Genomic DNA, 13,512 nt, shown 5'->3' on the forward strand with positions numbered 1-13,512 from the left:
ACAATGAAAATAGGCAGAATCATTGAAAATGTCAACTGTGTTGTGAATGGAGAACCTGTGGAACAAGTAAAACATTTCAGCTACTTAGGCACAATTTTTACTGAAGATGGTAATCTAAATATAGAAATAGACAACAGAATCAGCAAAGCTGGTATCGTGGGATGTCAATTGAATAAATTCATATGGAATAAGAGAGAAATTAGTCAGAACACTAAATTAGCTGTATACAAGACAGTGTTCAAACCAGTTTTAACTTATTGATCTGAGAGCTGGGTCAGAAGTAAAGCACTTGACCAAAGACTAGAGCTCTCATATGCCATATCTGTGGTCTCATAGATCACAGATATGAGAGTCCTGAGAAAGATTAGAGGCGTGAACAGATGGCATCAATGGCAATATCATATTAAAAATGAGGATATTAGGAAAGAACTTGACATTGTTAGCATCCAGGAATGCGTTAGCAGAGTTAATCTCAGATGGTATGGTCACTTAAATAGAATGGGAGAAGAAAGATTAGCAAAACAAGTGTTCTCTGCCAGGTTGGCAGGAAAACGACCCAGAGGAAGACCAAGATATAGGTGGATTGATACGGTACAAAGTGCCTTAGACGATAGAAATATAAGATCTGATAATGTTGGAGTCTTGACAAGTAACAGACTGATTTGGAGGAAAATTGTAGATAGGAAGTTAGTAATGATGTAATTTTTTCATGTAGTACTGTCATATCCTGTACACCCCGTGAGGGTACATGGCAGGAATTTGATGATGATGATGATGATGATGATGAAAAATATTGTTATTTTATTTTATTCCACTTTGGTGCTTGTTTTGAAATCGTCAAAGTTTTTGAACATGAGATGTGAATAATAACTAGTTTAAGGTCAATAAGTGACCTTAAATTAGTGAATACTTTTGAAATACAAACTAAAAAGTGTTGTTTGTTGGTATGTAAAAATTATACATATGGTTAAGTAGTCAATTTGTAATATGTGCAATAAACATTTGGTTGTCTTGGGGTTAGTTAGTTGTTTAGATTTAAAGAAGAAGCAACTAAGGTTGTGAGAGAAGTGCATTTTGTCTGTAAACTGCATGTATTCTGCTGACTTGTTTGCCTGTTTTTATGGGATGAAAAACTTGAACTTCTGGGAGAAAACATCTTGCTATCTCCATATGAGATCAGCTAAACCAGCTTCAATTGAAAAGCCCCTGTATAAAGGCCTTTGTGCCCTAGATGGACTTCAAATCCAGATCTTTCCAACCAAAGAGGATCACTGATACCAATTGAGCTATGGAGGCTATGCTGTTTTGGGAAAAAATTATGAAGATGGATGGGACATGACATGCTAAGATGGAAATTTGGGGGAAATACATATGGGGTTCCTATTGAGGAACCCAACTTGTTGCCATCATCTCCATGCATTCTACCATATAGACTTCCTTCATACACATCAGATAGTTTGAGTGTAAATTATTCACCAGTTGATCAATTGATATCCAGAAGCTTCTTGATGCATTAATCACATGTAGCATATAATCCGGTAGTTTGCTGAATCTATTTACTGCTGATTAGAATTGCAAAAGTGCTTCCTCTATCAGCTGTCCAACACAAAAGATATTACGATGTGTAAGAATGGGTCTGAAAAAAATCTACTTAGGAGTATGAATATGATTGTCACTTCAAGTTGTTGGTATTAAAGTGGTTAATAAGCAAACTAGAGACATCTAATGAGACAAAAATCTTTTACTACCTAGCATTATGTAAATAAAATTTATATGCTATTGCTATAACTTATTATGAATAATGAAAAAAAAAAAGTACAAATAACATGTACTTACCTTATTAGGAAGGATTTTATGGAGTGTGTAACTGTCATTCCTTAATGCAACTCTGCTGTTTGCAGTAACATCATTGATATCTATATTTTTGTCAATATCAACTACAAACTTTCCTTCAGGATGAACCTAAATAGAAATATAATGAAATTAAAATTTTTCATATTTACTTAGTGTAAAAATACAAGAAATTAATCAGTAAAGCTATATACAGACTAAGAGTTCATTTAATTAATAGATGGCATTATTTGGGAGTAAATTCAAGTTCCTAAGTTCTCCAAGAAAGGAACGTGTAAGACAGGCATCAGTGATATGATGCATAGTCTGCACGGTGCCACACATGCAAGGCTGTAAAATTCCCTGCACAGCAGCCTTGTCTTTAGTCCTAAATCTTGTTAGCAGGCTCCAGAGGTGTTAAGGTAGATTGACTCCTGAAGGTTTGGAAGTTGGATCTATGATCAAGTAGTTATTCCAGTCTTCTCCACCAGTCCTGGAAACCATCACCTGGTATTTCCACAAGCCAGATGAGGATCTAGTAGTAGTAAGGTAGCAGAGCTAGAGAAATATTTTGATGTATAGGAAGATTCATGTTATTTCTGATTTTCAATGTAGGAAAGAACAGGCAACCATGGAAAAGGAGTAGATCTTAAAATACAAGATATGGTTCTCATTGTTAAGCTGCAGTCACATGGTGACTTCTAGGCTCCAAACTGGCAAATAATATTCTACCACTGGGAAGACCAGAGCCAGGGCTGCAGTTCTAAGAGTTAAAGCACTGTAACCCCAAGTTGTGCTTGAGATAACTTTAATTTAGTTTCTTTCATATGTTTGCTATGCGAGACTGCAATCAAGTGTGACATAATGGTAGCAAGAGTTACTTTCATGGATTAGAGTCCTGTTGCAGAAGTTTATTTTTAATTTTCTATGAGTCTCATGGTTATTTAGGTGGAAAACTAATATAATAGTTTTGCTGGAATTAGTGGATAGTCATCAGCTTTCAAAGAAGTTTTGCAATAAGCTCAGATCTTGCTCAGTGTTTCCTCAAGGCCTTGAATGGTATTATCATGGGTGGCAATTAATTACATATCATCAGCATAGATAAACTTTCAACTGGCTGTTGGAGGGATGTTGCTTGTGTACAGGTTGAACAGAGCTTGGACAAGGACAGATCCTTGCAGCAATCCATCCTGTAGGATAAAGGTTCTTTTATTTTATTTTATTTATTTTTTTTTTTTTTTGTGAATTCAAATGAAACTTTATTTTCCTACTGGAGAGCATTTTTCACATTTACTATTTCCACAGTGTAAAAACAGCAATAATGCTCTTGCACTTCCTCACTCTGAATTCAGTAAACAATAAAATATTCAGAAAACTTGTATGCTGAAAACTTGAAATTGTTATGGGAAGTACACTTTTCATTGCTAATGTGAGACTATTATCCTGAATGATGCTTTTAAACCTGTATTAAAATTCTCGATTGTTTGAAAGAAAGAGATTAAGTTAACCATTTGGTTCCTAACCTCTTATAATTCTTTATCACCACATATATAATACACAAAACAGAATCATTCTGTTTCCTAAAACTTGCAGATATTTGAATATCTGCAGGTTAGTTAAATTTTTCTCCAGAATTTATCACTGTCCATGATGTTAGTTTAGCAAAGATTCAGTACTTATGAGTTTGAGATCATCATTAAAAAAAAAAAAATTCAGATAATGTTTATCTTATGATTATGCTGATGGTCTTGAGAATAAAATAAAAGAAGGGCTAGCCTGGCTGAAATCCCCTGATGTATATTTTTTAATGTCTTTAGATGGCAGCTCATTTTCAACAGGTAGCACTAGATGGCTGCTCTGGTGACAGGAGAAACATCATCATCATAGTTTATTCACAATATGATACAATGTGAAAAGGGAAGAGATTTACATTAAAAATTAAAGATTGCAAATTATGGTCTTGAGCTAACTGGCAGAATTCAGAATGAATTTTACAGTTCAGTCTATTGATGGTTTCACAGATGTATTGCCAAAATTGTTTGCATGGTCTTCCTCTGCAGCGATTGTCATCTTCTGGTTTGTACAGGATGAGGGATTCCAAAAAGGGTAAGACTTCAGGATGTATGAGCTGATGTCCAACCCTCTGAGTTGTAGTTTTTGAATATATTGACAAGTGGTTCTTGCTTAGCCAGATTTAGCACAGTAGAATTAGTGACACAGTCCATCCAAGTGTATCCAAGGATCAGTCTGAACATGTAGTTCCAAAGGAGTTAATTAGATCTGTAGTTTTTTTTTTGTGTTTGTTATCCAGGTTTGAGAACCATACAAGAAGATGGATCTACAGGTTGCATGGTATAGTCTTAATTTTGTCTTTAACGATATTAATGATGATTTGCAGATGAGGCAGAGTTTGTTATGAAAGACTAGAACCAGTTGTTTATGTTTTCTATATTGCTGATGTACGATTCAAGATATTGAAAGTCCATTACTCTTTCTAAGGGTTTATTGTTGATATGAAGTATAAAGGTTTCATAACCTATTAAGAATACTTTGGACTTTTTGATGTTGATCTGTAGATCAATAAGTTTAGCCTGTGCCTCTACTATACTGAGATGTTTTTGTGCACTTGTTGGTTCTGTATCAATAAGTACGATGTCGTCAGCAAAGTTAAGATCAGTTATTTGCATGGTGTGGGTGGATGCTCTAATGTTAAAACAAAGATCTTCTGTGTTGCAAAGATGTAGTCTAAGCATACCAAGAACAAATAAGGTGCTAGTACATCCCCCCCACACCCTTGCAGGACTCCTGTTGTCACCGGAAAGGATTTCTGTTTTAAAGATTACTGCAGCAGTGTAATCTTTATAAGGTGCTGAGATTGGTTGTATGATTTTGAGGATAGACCATAGAAGCTGAATATTTTAAACATTGCTTCTCTATTAATGGAGTCAAAGGCTTTTTTGAAGTCAATAAAGTTTAAAATGAGTGGTAAGTTTTTATCACATGAAACTTCTATAATTCTTCTGATGCAATGTATCTGTTCTATTGTACATTGTTTTTTTAGAAATCCAGTGTGGTTTTTTCTTAAAAGTGGTGTTAACTTCTATTCTATTGAGTATCATCCGATTGTAGATTTTAACTGTGGCTGATAGCAAAGTAATACCTCTGTAGTTATCCAGTCTATTAAGACTGCCCTTTTTGGGTATAGGGACAATAAAGCCTTGTTTCCATTGTTAGTATTATTCCAATGTTTAATGCTTGATTTGCTATGGCAAGGAGATTGGAATACATGTTATACCCAGCATTTTTGAAAGCTTCTGTTCTGATTCCATCAATCCCTGGGGATTTTCTTGCTTTTGTTTGATCTACTGCTATTTTTAGTTCCTTTTCAGTGAAGTCTTCGCAATTTACTGGTAGAGCAGTAGTTAGATGAAGGTCCACTAACTGACTTGAATGTTGGGGATTATCAACATTCAGTAATTCTTGAAAGTAGTTTCTCCATTCTTTCATCAAGTTCGAATTTACTGATAGCTGTCTACTGTTTTTGTCATGTGTGTGAGACAATATTTCCACTTCTGTTTTGTGATGACAGATATGGTTTATCATTTGAAAAGTGTTCCTAGTATCCCAAGTTTTATTATAATTTTAAGTTCTTTGCAGTATTTATTTGATTTCCTTTGTCTCTGATCATAGTTCATTGACCTTGTTTTTAAAATGTCCAGTTTATCTTTATTTCATTCCTGTTTAAGCAGTATTTCTTTCATTTATATATTTTTCAGTTTCAGGGATAATCCATTTTTCTGAGTCTTTTTTGTTGCTTGTTTCCAAGAATTTTGTTGGATGTTATGTTTACTGCTTCAATGTCCTTATACTTTTCAGTAACTGGATCTTTAAGAATGTTTTCCACATTGTTTCCTAATGTGCTGCAGAAAGATGCTGTAATTTCTGGGTTATTTAATTTGTCCAGTTGTATTGTTTCCTTGTAGGCTAGGCCTATTATTTATTATTTTATTATTATTACATGATACCTCAAGGGTGGGCACTGATTATTCTGTGGTCAGAGTTTAGTTCAACAGTATTATATGCTCGACAGTTCTTGATTGATCTGATCCACTTTCCATTGATTAGAATGTGGTCTATTTGGGAATCAGTGACAGTATTATTGACACAGAATCAGACTGTGCTGCTAATGATATCAGATGACTTGAACACTGAGTTGAGACCCATGATTGTAGTACTACTACTAACAGTATTTCATGTGGCAGTGAGTTTGAAGCCATCTGGTGTGAGGGGGAAATCTAACAAGATCAATTACACAGTGGGGTGTTGTTACAGACCTGGTGGATAAGTTGCTAGTGATGAAAAATGCATCCATGAAGATGAGTCCCTGACTCCCTGGAGGTTTCTCTTAATACAAATGGATTGGCATTGAAATGGAAATTGTGCAAGGATTACATGAATTCATAATTGCAATTGATTGCACATAATGGAGAATTACAGGCCACTTAGTCTAATAGGCAAAGATATGTAAAAATTAAGATTTGTATCGAGAACATCCTTAACTAGTTTTGTCAGATGAGAAAAATAAGTGGGAGGGGATGGGTGAGGAATGTGGTTGAATCAAATTCCTTACAAGTTACTTGAACATTAATTAGTTGTCGGTTGATTATCATGTGTTCAACTAGATGCCAAGAATCATCAGGAATGTAGGGAAGAAATTTTTAGCATTAGTAAATGAAACAGGACCAAAAATTATTGGTTAGTAAGACTTGGACAACAAAAGAAGATGTCCTTATGGGAATGTAATGGAAAGAAAAAGTATTCATGGAAGACAGACGTGAAAAGAAAGGTGGGGGGGGGATACTACTTATGACACAGCGGAACTACAACCAGAGTGGAGATTTAGAAAGATGATGATAGTGGTGGGGAACAGTAGTTTGGATAATATAATGAATGAACTAGTGGAGGTTAACAGAACAACATACATAAATGCTGCAGAACAGTCATTTAAGGAGGACTGCCAACTGCACAGAACAGATAAACTTTATGGATACTAGTAGAACTATGAGTGATTTAAACTACAGGGAAATAGAGTGGAGCCAGGAGAAAGCTTGTAAAGAAAAGGGAATTTATAGTTGCTGAGGGACTGTTACCTTACCTTAAGTAGAACGTGATAGAAAGCATATTATTTTCATGCATTTCTGTCAATAACAGTGGCAATGTAAATTGTGACTTCTACATTCTCTTATCCTATATTAAAGAAATAAATATCAAAAAGATTCTAATTTCTATACAGTAAAAATTAGACGTGAAGTTAATTGAACTTCATCACCAGATATATATACTCGGTGTTCTCGAGGCTTCTACTCATGAATATTTTACTAGGATCTGGAGTCGGCAGGAATGCGTAACACACTAATTCACAGAAAGCTCCATTTCTGGAAGTTTCTTGTGTGTGCGCTCTAGTGGGATAACATTAATGTAAAGTTTTTGTTTCTTTGACTTAATTCATTTTTTCTATCTTTTGGAAACAATTTAAGAAAGCTTTTTTTACTAAAATAAAGAGTCAAAAGGCTTCATTTTGGCAATGCAAAATTACATAAATGAAGTGGATATTAAATTCAGCATTATTTCAAAACTGAATACAGAAACTACAAAAGTTTCGTACAAAATTTGACCAGAGAGCTTACGAGAATACGTTCACCAGCATTTACGAGTTGCCCTAGCCGGACCTTATAGGAGAAATGATCGCTTTGTCCAAGTGTCCACATATTCGCCTCCTACTGGTCCATTTGGATAAGGTTTCATTGGCCCGACAGCTGTTTCGAACTAATTGGTTCTCCTCAGAGACCAGGCAGAAACCTTATAGAGGCGGCAAATATATGGATGCTTGAGCAAAGTGATCATGTCTCCTATAAGGTTTGGCTAGGACAACTCGTAAATGACAGCAAATGTATTCCTGTCAGCTCTCTGGTCAAATTTCATACAAAACTTTTATAGTTTCTGTATTCGGCTTTGAAATAATGCTGGATTTAATATCCACTTGATTTATATAATTAAGAAAGCTTGATTATAATTTTCTTTCAAGATGAAATCAATATTATTTTGATCCGTTGTCGCAGGTCCCTTAAACCAGTGCCTACTCTGCCTATTTGGTAATCCGGCACTGAATGGTGGTGAAAATTTTGGAAATGTGATAAGAGTTCAGATACAGAAATAGGCTGAGAGAGATATACTTTGCAATGAATAGCATGAGTTTAGTAAGGAAAGGCCAGTTTTGAGTAGCTTGCTCACATTTTATAATAATGTTCACAGTTGAGTCATACAAGGCGAATCTTTTGAACCATGCTAAGGTTTTTGATAGGATATAGCATGAAGCTGTTGCATAAATAAGATGGAGAAGATGGGATTAGATTATAAATTATTAGCTTGACATGAGGATGGATGGTTGACAGATAGCAAAAAGTGGTGAACACATGTGTGTGTGTGTGGGGGGGGGGGGGGGGGGTTGAGATCTGCAAGTTTTAAGGTTACTGACATGCAGCACTTGAAGAATGATTTCAATATACTGGATTTGTGAACATATGAAAATTGCTGCAAGTTCAAGGCTAATATATGTAAAGTTATGGACCTATGTGATGAGATATTAAATGGTGTGTTATATTGATGGGCTTATGCTAGAAGAAACTGATCAGGGTAGGGATTTAGGAATTTTAGTAAATAGAAATTGAAGTACAGGGACATATTCTTCCTTATCCTTGACATGTAAGGATAAGGAAGTCATTTTGCCTCTTTATAATGCTTTGATAAGACCACACCTAGATTATTGTGGGCAGATTTGGTCTCCTGAGTTCTTAGGGAATAAAGAAGCTGTGGAAAAAGTGCAAAGAAGAGTTACAAAGATTATACCAGGATTATGGTATTTAGATTATGAGTATGTGAATTGCAGACTAGTTAACAGAAGAAAGAGGGTTGACATGATAGAGGTCTATAAACTTTTGAATGGGTGTTATATCATCTGATGAAATTTTTCGTTATATGGGAGATGGGAAGATAACATGTGGGCATCCATGGAAGTTAAATTTACATGCAGTCAAGAAAGGGGTAAAGGCTAGGTTTTTCCTCTCACAGAGCAGTGAGTGAGTGGAATAGTTTGCTTTTAGGGATAGTAAATGTATCTATTGTGAATGAATTTAAGGGAAGGTATGACACCAAGTTTTGGTGATTTATAGCCTCCCTCGATGAGTCCTTGACTCCCTGGAAGTCTCAGATAATAATAACAGAGCAAATTGCAAATATAACTCAGAAGACAGGCGTAATGCTGAAATGAGCACTGACATGTTCATTTTAGCATTATCATAATGTTATTGGGGACATATTTTTTTTTTTGTAAGATGTAACTTCTCATCATTCTCTTTAATATTATACTCAATGGGTTATTTTAAGTAACTTGGTACATATAAACCAATATATTAACTTATGATAGACTTTGGTTGTATAATGATGCAATAATTTAAAACCAGAAATGAATAACTGTTTGCTAACAAGACAGAATTAATATGTAATGAGAAAAAAGTAATCCTGTTTAAAAAATAATACTATAAAATTAACAGTTCAAATATCCCTTTTCTTCTTTAATTTCCTTAATCAAAGCAAAGACTTCATTCTAATAATATGAATGTATATTTTCTTCAAGTAAATATTTAGTTCTACTAACTTCTCACCATTCTCTTTAGTATTATACTCAACGGGCTATTTTGTACACAATATATATACACAATATAGTGTACACAATATATATACACTATATAGTGTACACAATATATATACACTATATAGTGTACACAATATATATACACAATATATATGTGTACTATATATCTAAGCAGCAAATGCATTAATCCAGCATATATTTTAAAAAGTTTCATATAATAATTACTAAGGGCATTAACTACTTTTCAGTAGCTTGATAACCCTACAATTTCACCAAGAAGACAGTGTTCAGAGATTCCAGCAGTATAACGAATTAGAACACACCATACAAGTTCGATGTTCTTTGGAATGGGCTATTAATAGTCAAAGATGCACTGCATCTTCAATGGGAAGAAGCCATTCTGCTACATAATACATTGAATGGTGTCGGTTCTAGATGGAGATCAGGAGGGTTGGAGTAAACAATAAGTTCTTCTATTCAGCAAATTGATTTTTGAGACAGTTAATGTGCAGAATTCTTGTTGTATATGTATATATATATATATATATAATGGCCAGTTTATGATAAACAGAAATAGTCATACACCAGAAGGAGAGCAAGAGACAAGGAGGATGTCCAGGGACAATTTTCTGTCCTTTTCTATTTCTATGGTGAAGTGGATGTAGGCTGTTGATTTTTGTTAGGAAAGAGGGTATAGCATATTCATGGCGAAGCCTTGTGACAGAAACATCATCCACATATCACACCCAAAATAACGGATGAGGATGTAGGAGAATAAGGTTTCCTCTAGATGCTCAAAGTAGAAATTGGCTAAGGCTGGATACTTTCCCCATGGAAGTATCATCAATCTACTTGTAGATATTACTTTTGCAGACAAAATAGACTGAATGAATGACAAAATCAAACAATTTGACTATCTCTAGAGAAAATGCATGTAATAATAACTGAAGAGTTTCAAACAAGAGTGCATTCATTAAATAAGGACTGAATTCCAAAAATGACCATGATGTCACACAATTTTTTTTTTTTGTCAAAAAATCTGAAGAAAATTTTAGTCAAAAAGTAGGAGAGTCAATACAGATCTAGATCCTATTAGAACCTATAAGTCAAGGATATGAATATATCTTTGACTTACAAGCTTACACCCTAAAAAAGAACCCTAAACCTGTATGAAGAGCTCCAATTCCTTATGTTGCCAGAATCTCTGAATTAATTTCATAGATCTTCAAAAAATATAATTTAGTGGCCAAGTTTTTTCTTGACAACAAACTCTTCTCTGTCATCTTCCTTAAACGGCCTCAATGTATTTGTTTACTCCACTAATCTTTCTCAGAATTCTCATATTCGAGGTCTCCAGTCTTTGATCAAGTATTTGATTTCTAACCCAGCTCTCAGATACATAAGTTACAATTGGTTTGAACACTGACTTGTATATAGCTAATTTAGTATTTCGACTAATTTCTTTCTTACTGCATATAAATTTATTCAGCTAACTTCCTACCATACCAGCTTTACTAATTCTGTTGTCCATTTCTATATTCACAAGATAGGTTCCAAAAGTTTCCAGTCTACATACAGCATCATCTATGGCAAACTTAGTGTATCAGTTTCACTCTCTACCTGTGTCATTCAGTTAGAGGCACTCGTTTGACTGACACGTAGCATGCTAAGTGGCTGTAATGTTAAAATTTGAAGTACCGTGCTGTGATAAAGTTTTTCACCAAAGAAGGGTTTTCTTCAAGTGCTATCAAACAGCGATTGGATGGTGTTTATGGCGAAGCTTCTCCTTCATATTTCACTGTGAAGGAATGGGCTAAACAGTTTCGCCTAGGAAGAGAAAGCATCGAAGATGATCCTCATGATGGTCAGCCTATGGAAGTGATGGAGGGAAAATGTCTCTCTAGTTGAGGAGGAACTGATCAATGACAGATGGCTGAAACTCAAAGAAATCTCAGCAAGTTTGGGAGCTTTCTATAACAACCATCTTTTGCATCATTCACGAGAAGCTTCACATGACAAAAGTCAGTGCAAGGTGGGTCCCTGGCTTCTCTCTTGCATCGTGTGACCTGTTCCTGCAAGTTTTTAGAGCTTTACCAAGGGAATCATAGAGAAGTGCTGGAATCCATTATCACCAGGAATGAAACCATAATCCTTTATTATGATCCTCTTTCTAAAAGGGAATCCATGGAGTGGCACAAACCAAACGAAGCACCCAAGAAAAAACAAAAACAAAACAAGGTCCCTCAGTCCACCAAGAAGATCATGGCGGCAACAATCTTTTGGGATCGTTGGAGAATTTTCTGATTGACTTCAAGGAAAGGAGTACCACAGTGAACGTAGAATATTATCACTCCTGTAGAAATCGTGCAACGCCATAAAGGAGAAGAGATGAAGAATGCTGAGTCATGGTGTTTGACTGTTTCACAATAATGCTGCAGTCCATACGGCTATTGTTACAAAGGCCAGTGATGTAGTGTGTCTTCCAGGAGATTAAACACCCAGCTCAGATCTCATACCCAGTGATTACTACTACTTCTCGAAAATGAAGAGAGACCTTTGAGGAAGAAAATTTGCAAATGACACGAGTGGAAAGATGCAGTTTTAAGCCATTTTGCAGACAAAAAATACAGACTATTTTTTCAAGGGCAAAGAAATGTTAATTCAAAGATGTGAAAAGTGTGTTGAAGTAAAGAGAAATTATGTTGAAAAGTGACAGTTGTTTTCTATTACCTCTAAAAGTTAGTAAGGTTGGAAACTTATGGAACCACCCTCATAATTTGCCATCTTCATTAAAAATTGTGCCTAAATAGCCACAATGTTTTACTTGCTCTATATAGGTTCACCATTCAGGATACAGTTGATGTTTTCAATATTTCTGCCTGTGTCTTTTTATTGCTGATTTTCATACCAAATTTATTACAACAGCTGTTCAATTTACTCAGGTAATCTTCAAGACTTGTACTGAATTTATTCAGAAGTATAACATCATCTTCATAAAGTAGAAAGCTAAGATCAATATCACTAATTTTGATATCAGATTTAATACCACTTTCCTTCATAAAGTGATCCATACAAGGTAATGAATAACAGAGGAGATAATATGCACCCTGCACACATCTGATTTTACAAACCATCTTCATGTACCTCCTTCAATTCTAACTGCTGACTTATAGCTTAAATAGAGGTTATGTATTACTTGATGTAATGTCCCATTTGCACCATATAACTGTAGTGTTTTGAAGTGCTTTCCTCTTAGCTCCTTGTCATATGCCTTTTCCAGATCAATAAAACTTAAATATAAATCCTTGTTATATTCTCATGATTCCTCAATTATTTTTCATAGAGTGAAAATCTCATCCTGACAACCTTATTTGGACTGAATCCAGCTTGTTCTTCACCAAGTTTCCCTTCTGCAATTTTTCTTAGCAGTTTCTCAAGTATACTCCATAAATCTTATCAGGTGTTAACACTCAATACAGAAATACCTCCCTAATTCTCACATTCCATTTTATTCCCCTTTTTATAGATGAGTACTATGAGAGCTCTCCTCCAATCATCTGGAATTTGACCTTCTGAATCATGCAATGCAGCCACATTTCTTTCCACATTTCAGGTTTTTGATTACTTTTTCTACTTCAAAGTGTTACGCCTGATATCTTAAGAATGTAGAATTCTCAGCTATCATGGTGTAACATGAAGAATAAATAAATTAAAAACCCTGCATAAAAGATAATAGATGAATTATTTAAAAGAAAAAGAAATATTCTTGCATCCAATAAAATATATAAAATATAAAGGTGCTTGTTGAACTAACTAACAAAAGAGAAAGAATATATTAATATTGTGATATGATATAAGAAAGAAAATTTAACTAAATAAGACAGAAAAGGATTAATCATAAGAGATGGTATGTGAGAGGATAGAGATTAAAATATTAAGTAAATTCATAGAGAAATTTTGGAAGGGGGATT

The 13,512-nt window shown here is 34.7% G+C and overlaps 1 protein-coding gene across 1 annotated transcript in view; it reads right to left on the reverse strand.

The window, feature by feature from the left end:
- LOC150100023 (26S proteasome regulatory subunit 8) overlaps window positions 1–13,512 on the reverse strand; it is a 137,202-nt gene that overhangs the window by 75,581 nt on the left and 48,109 nt on the right. The window contains exon 5 of the mRNA XM_090403142.1: window positions 1,837–1,962. Within this exon, the coding sequence (XP_090259268.1) occupies window positions 1,837–1,962 (126 nt within the window). The remainder of the gene's footprint in view (window positions 1–1,836; window positions 1,963–13,512) is intronic.

Source organism: Typopeltis vanoorti, chromosome 13, assembly GCF_054136105.1.
Source record: "Typopeltis vanoorti isolate ZY-2024b chromosome 13, IOZ_Tvanoo_1.0, whole genome shotgun sequence".
Classification (NCBI taxonomy): domain Eukaryota; kingdom Metazoa; phylum Arthropoda; class Arachnida; order Uropygi; family Thelyphonidae; genus Typopeltis; species Typopeltis vanoorti.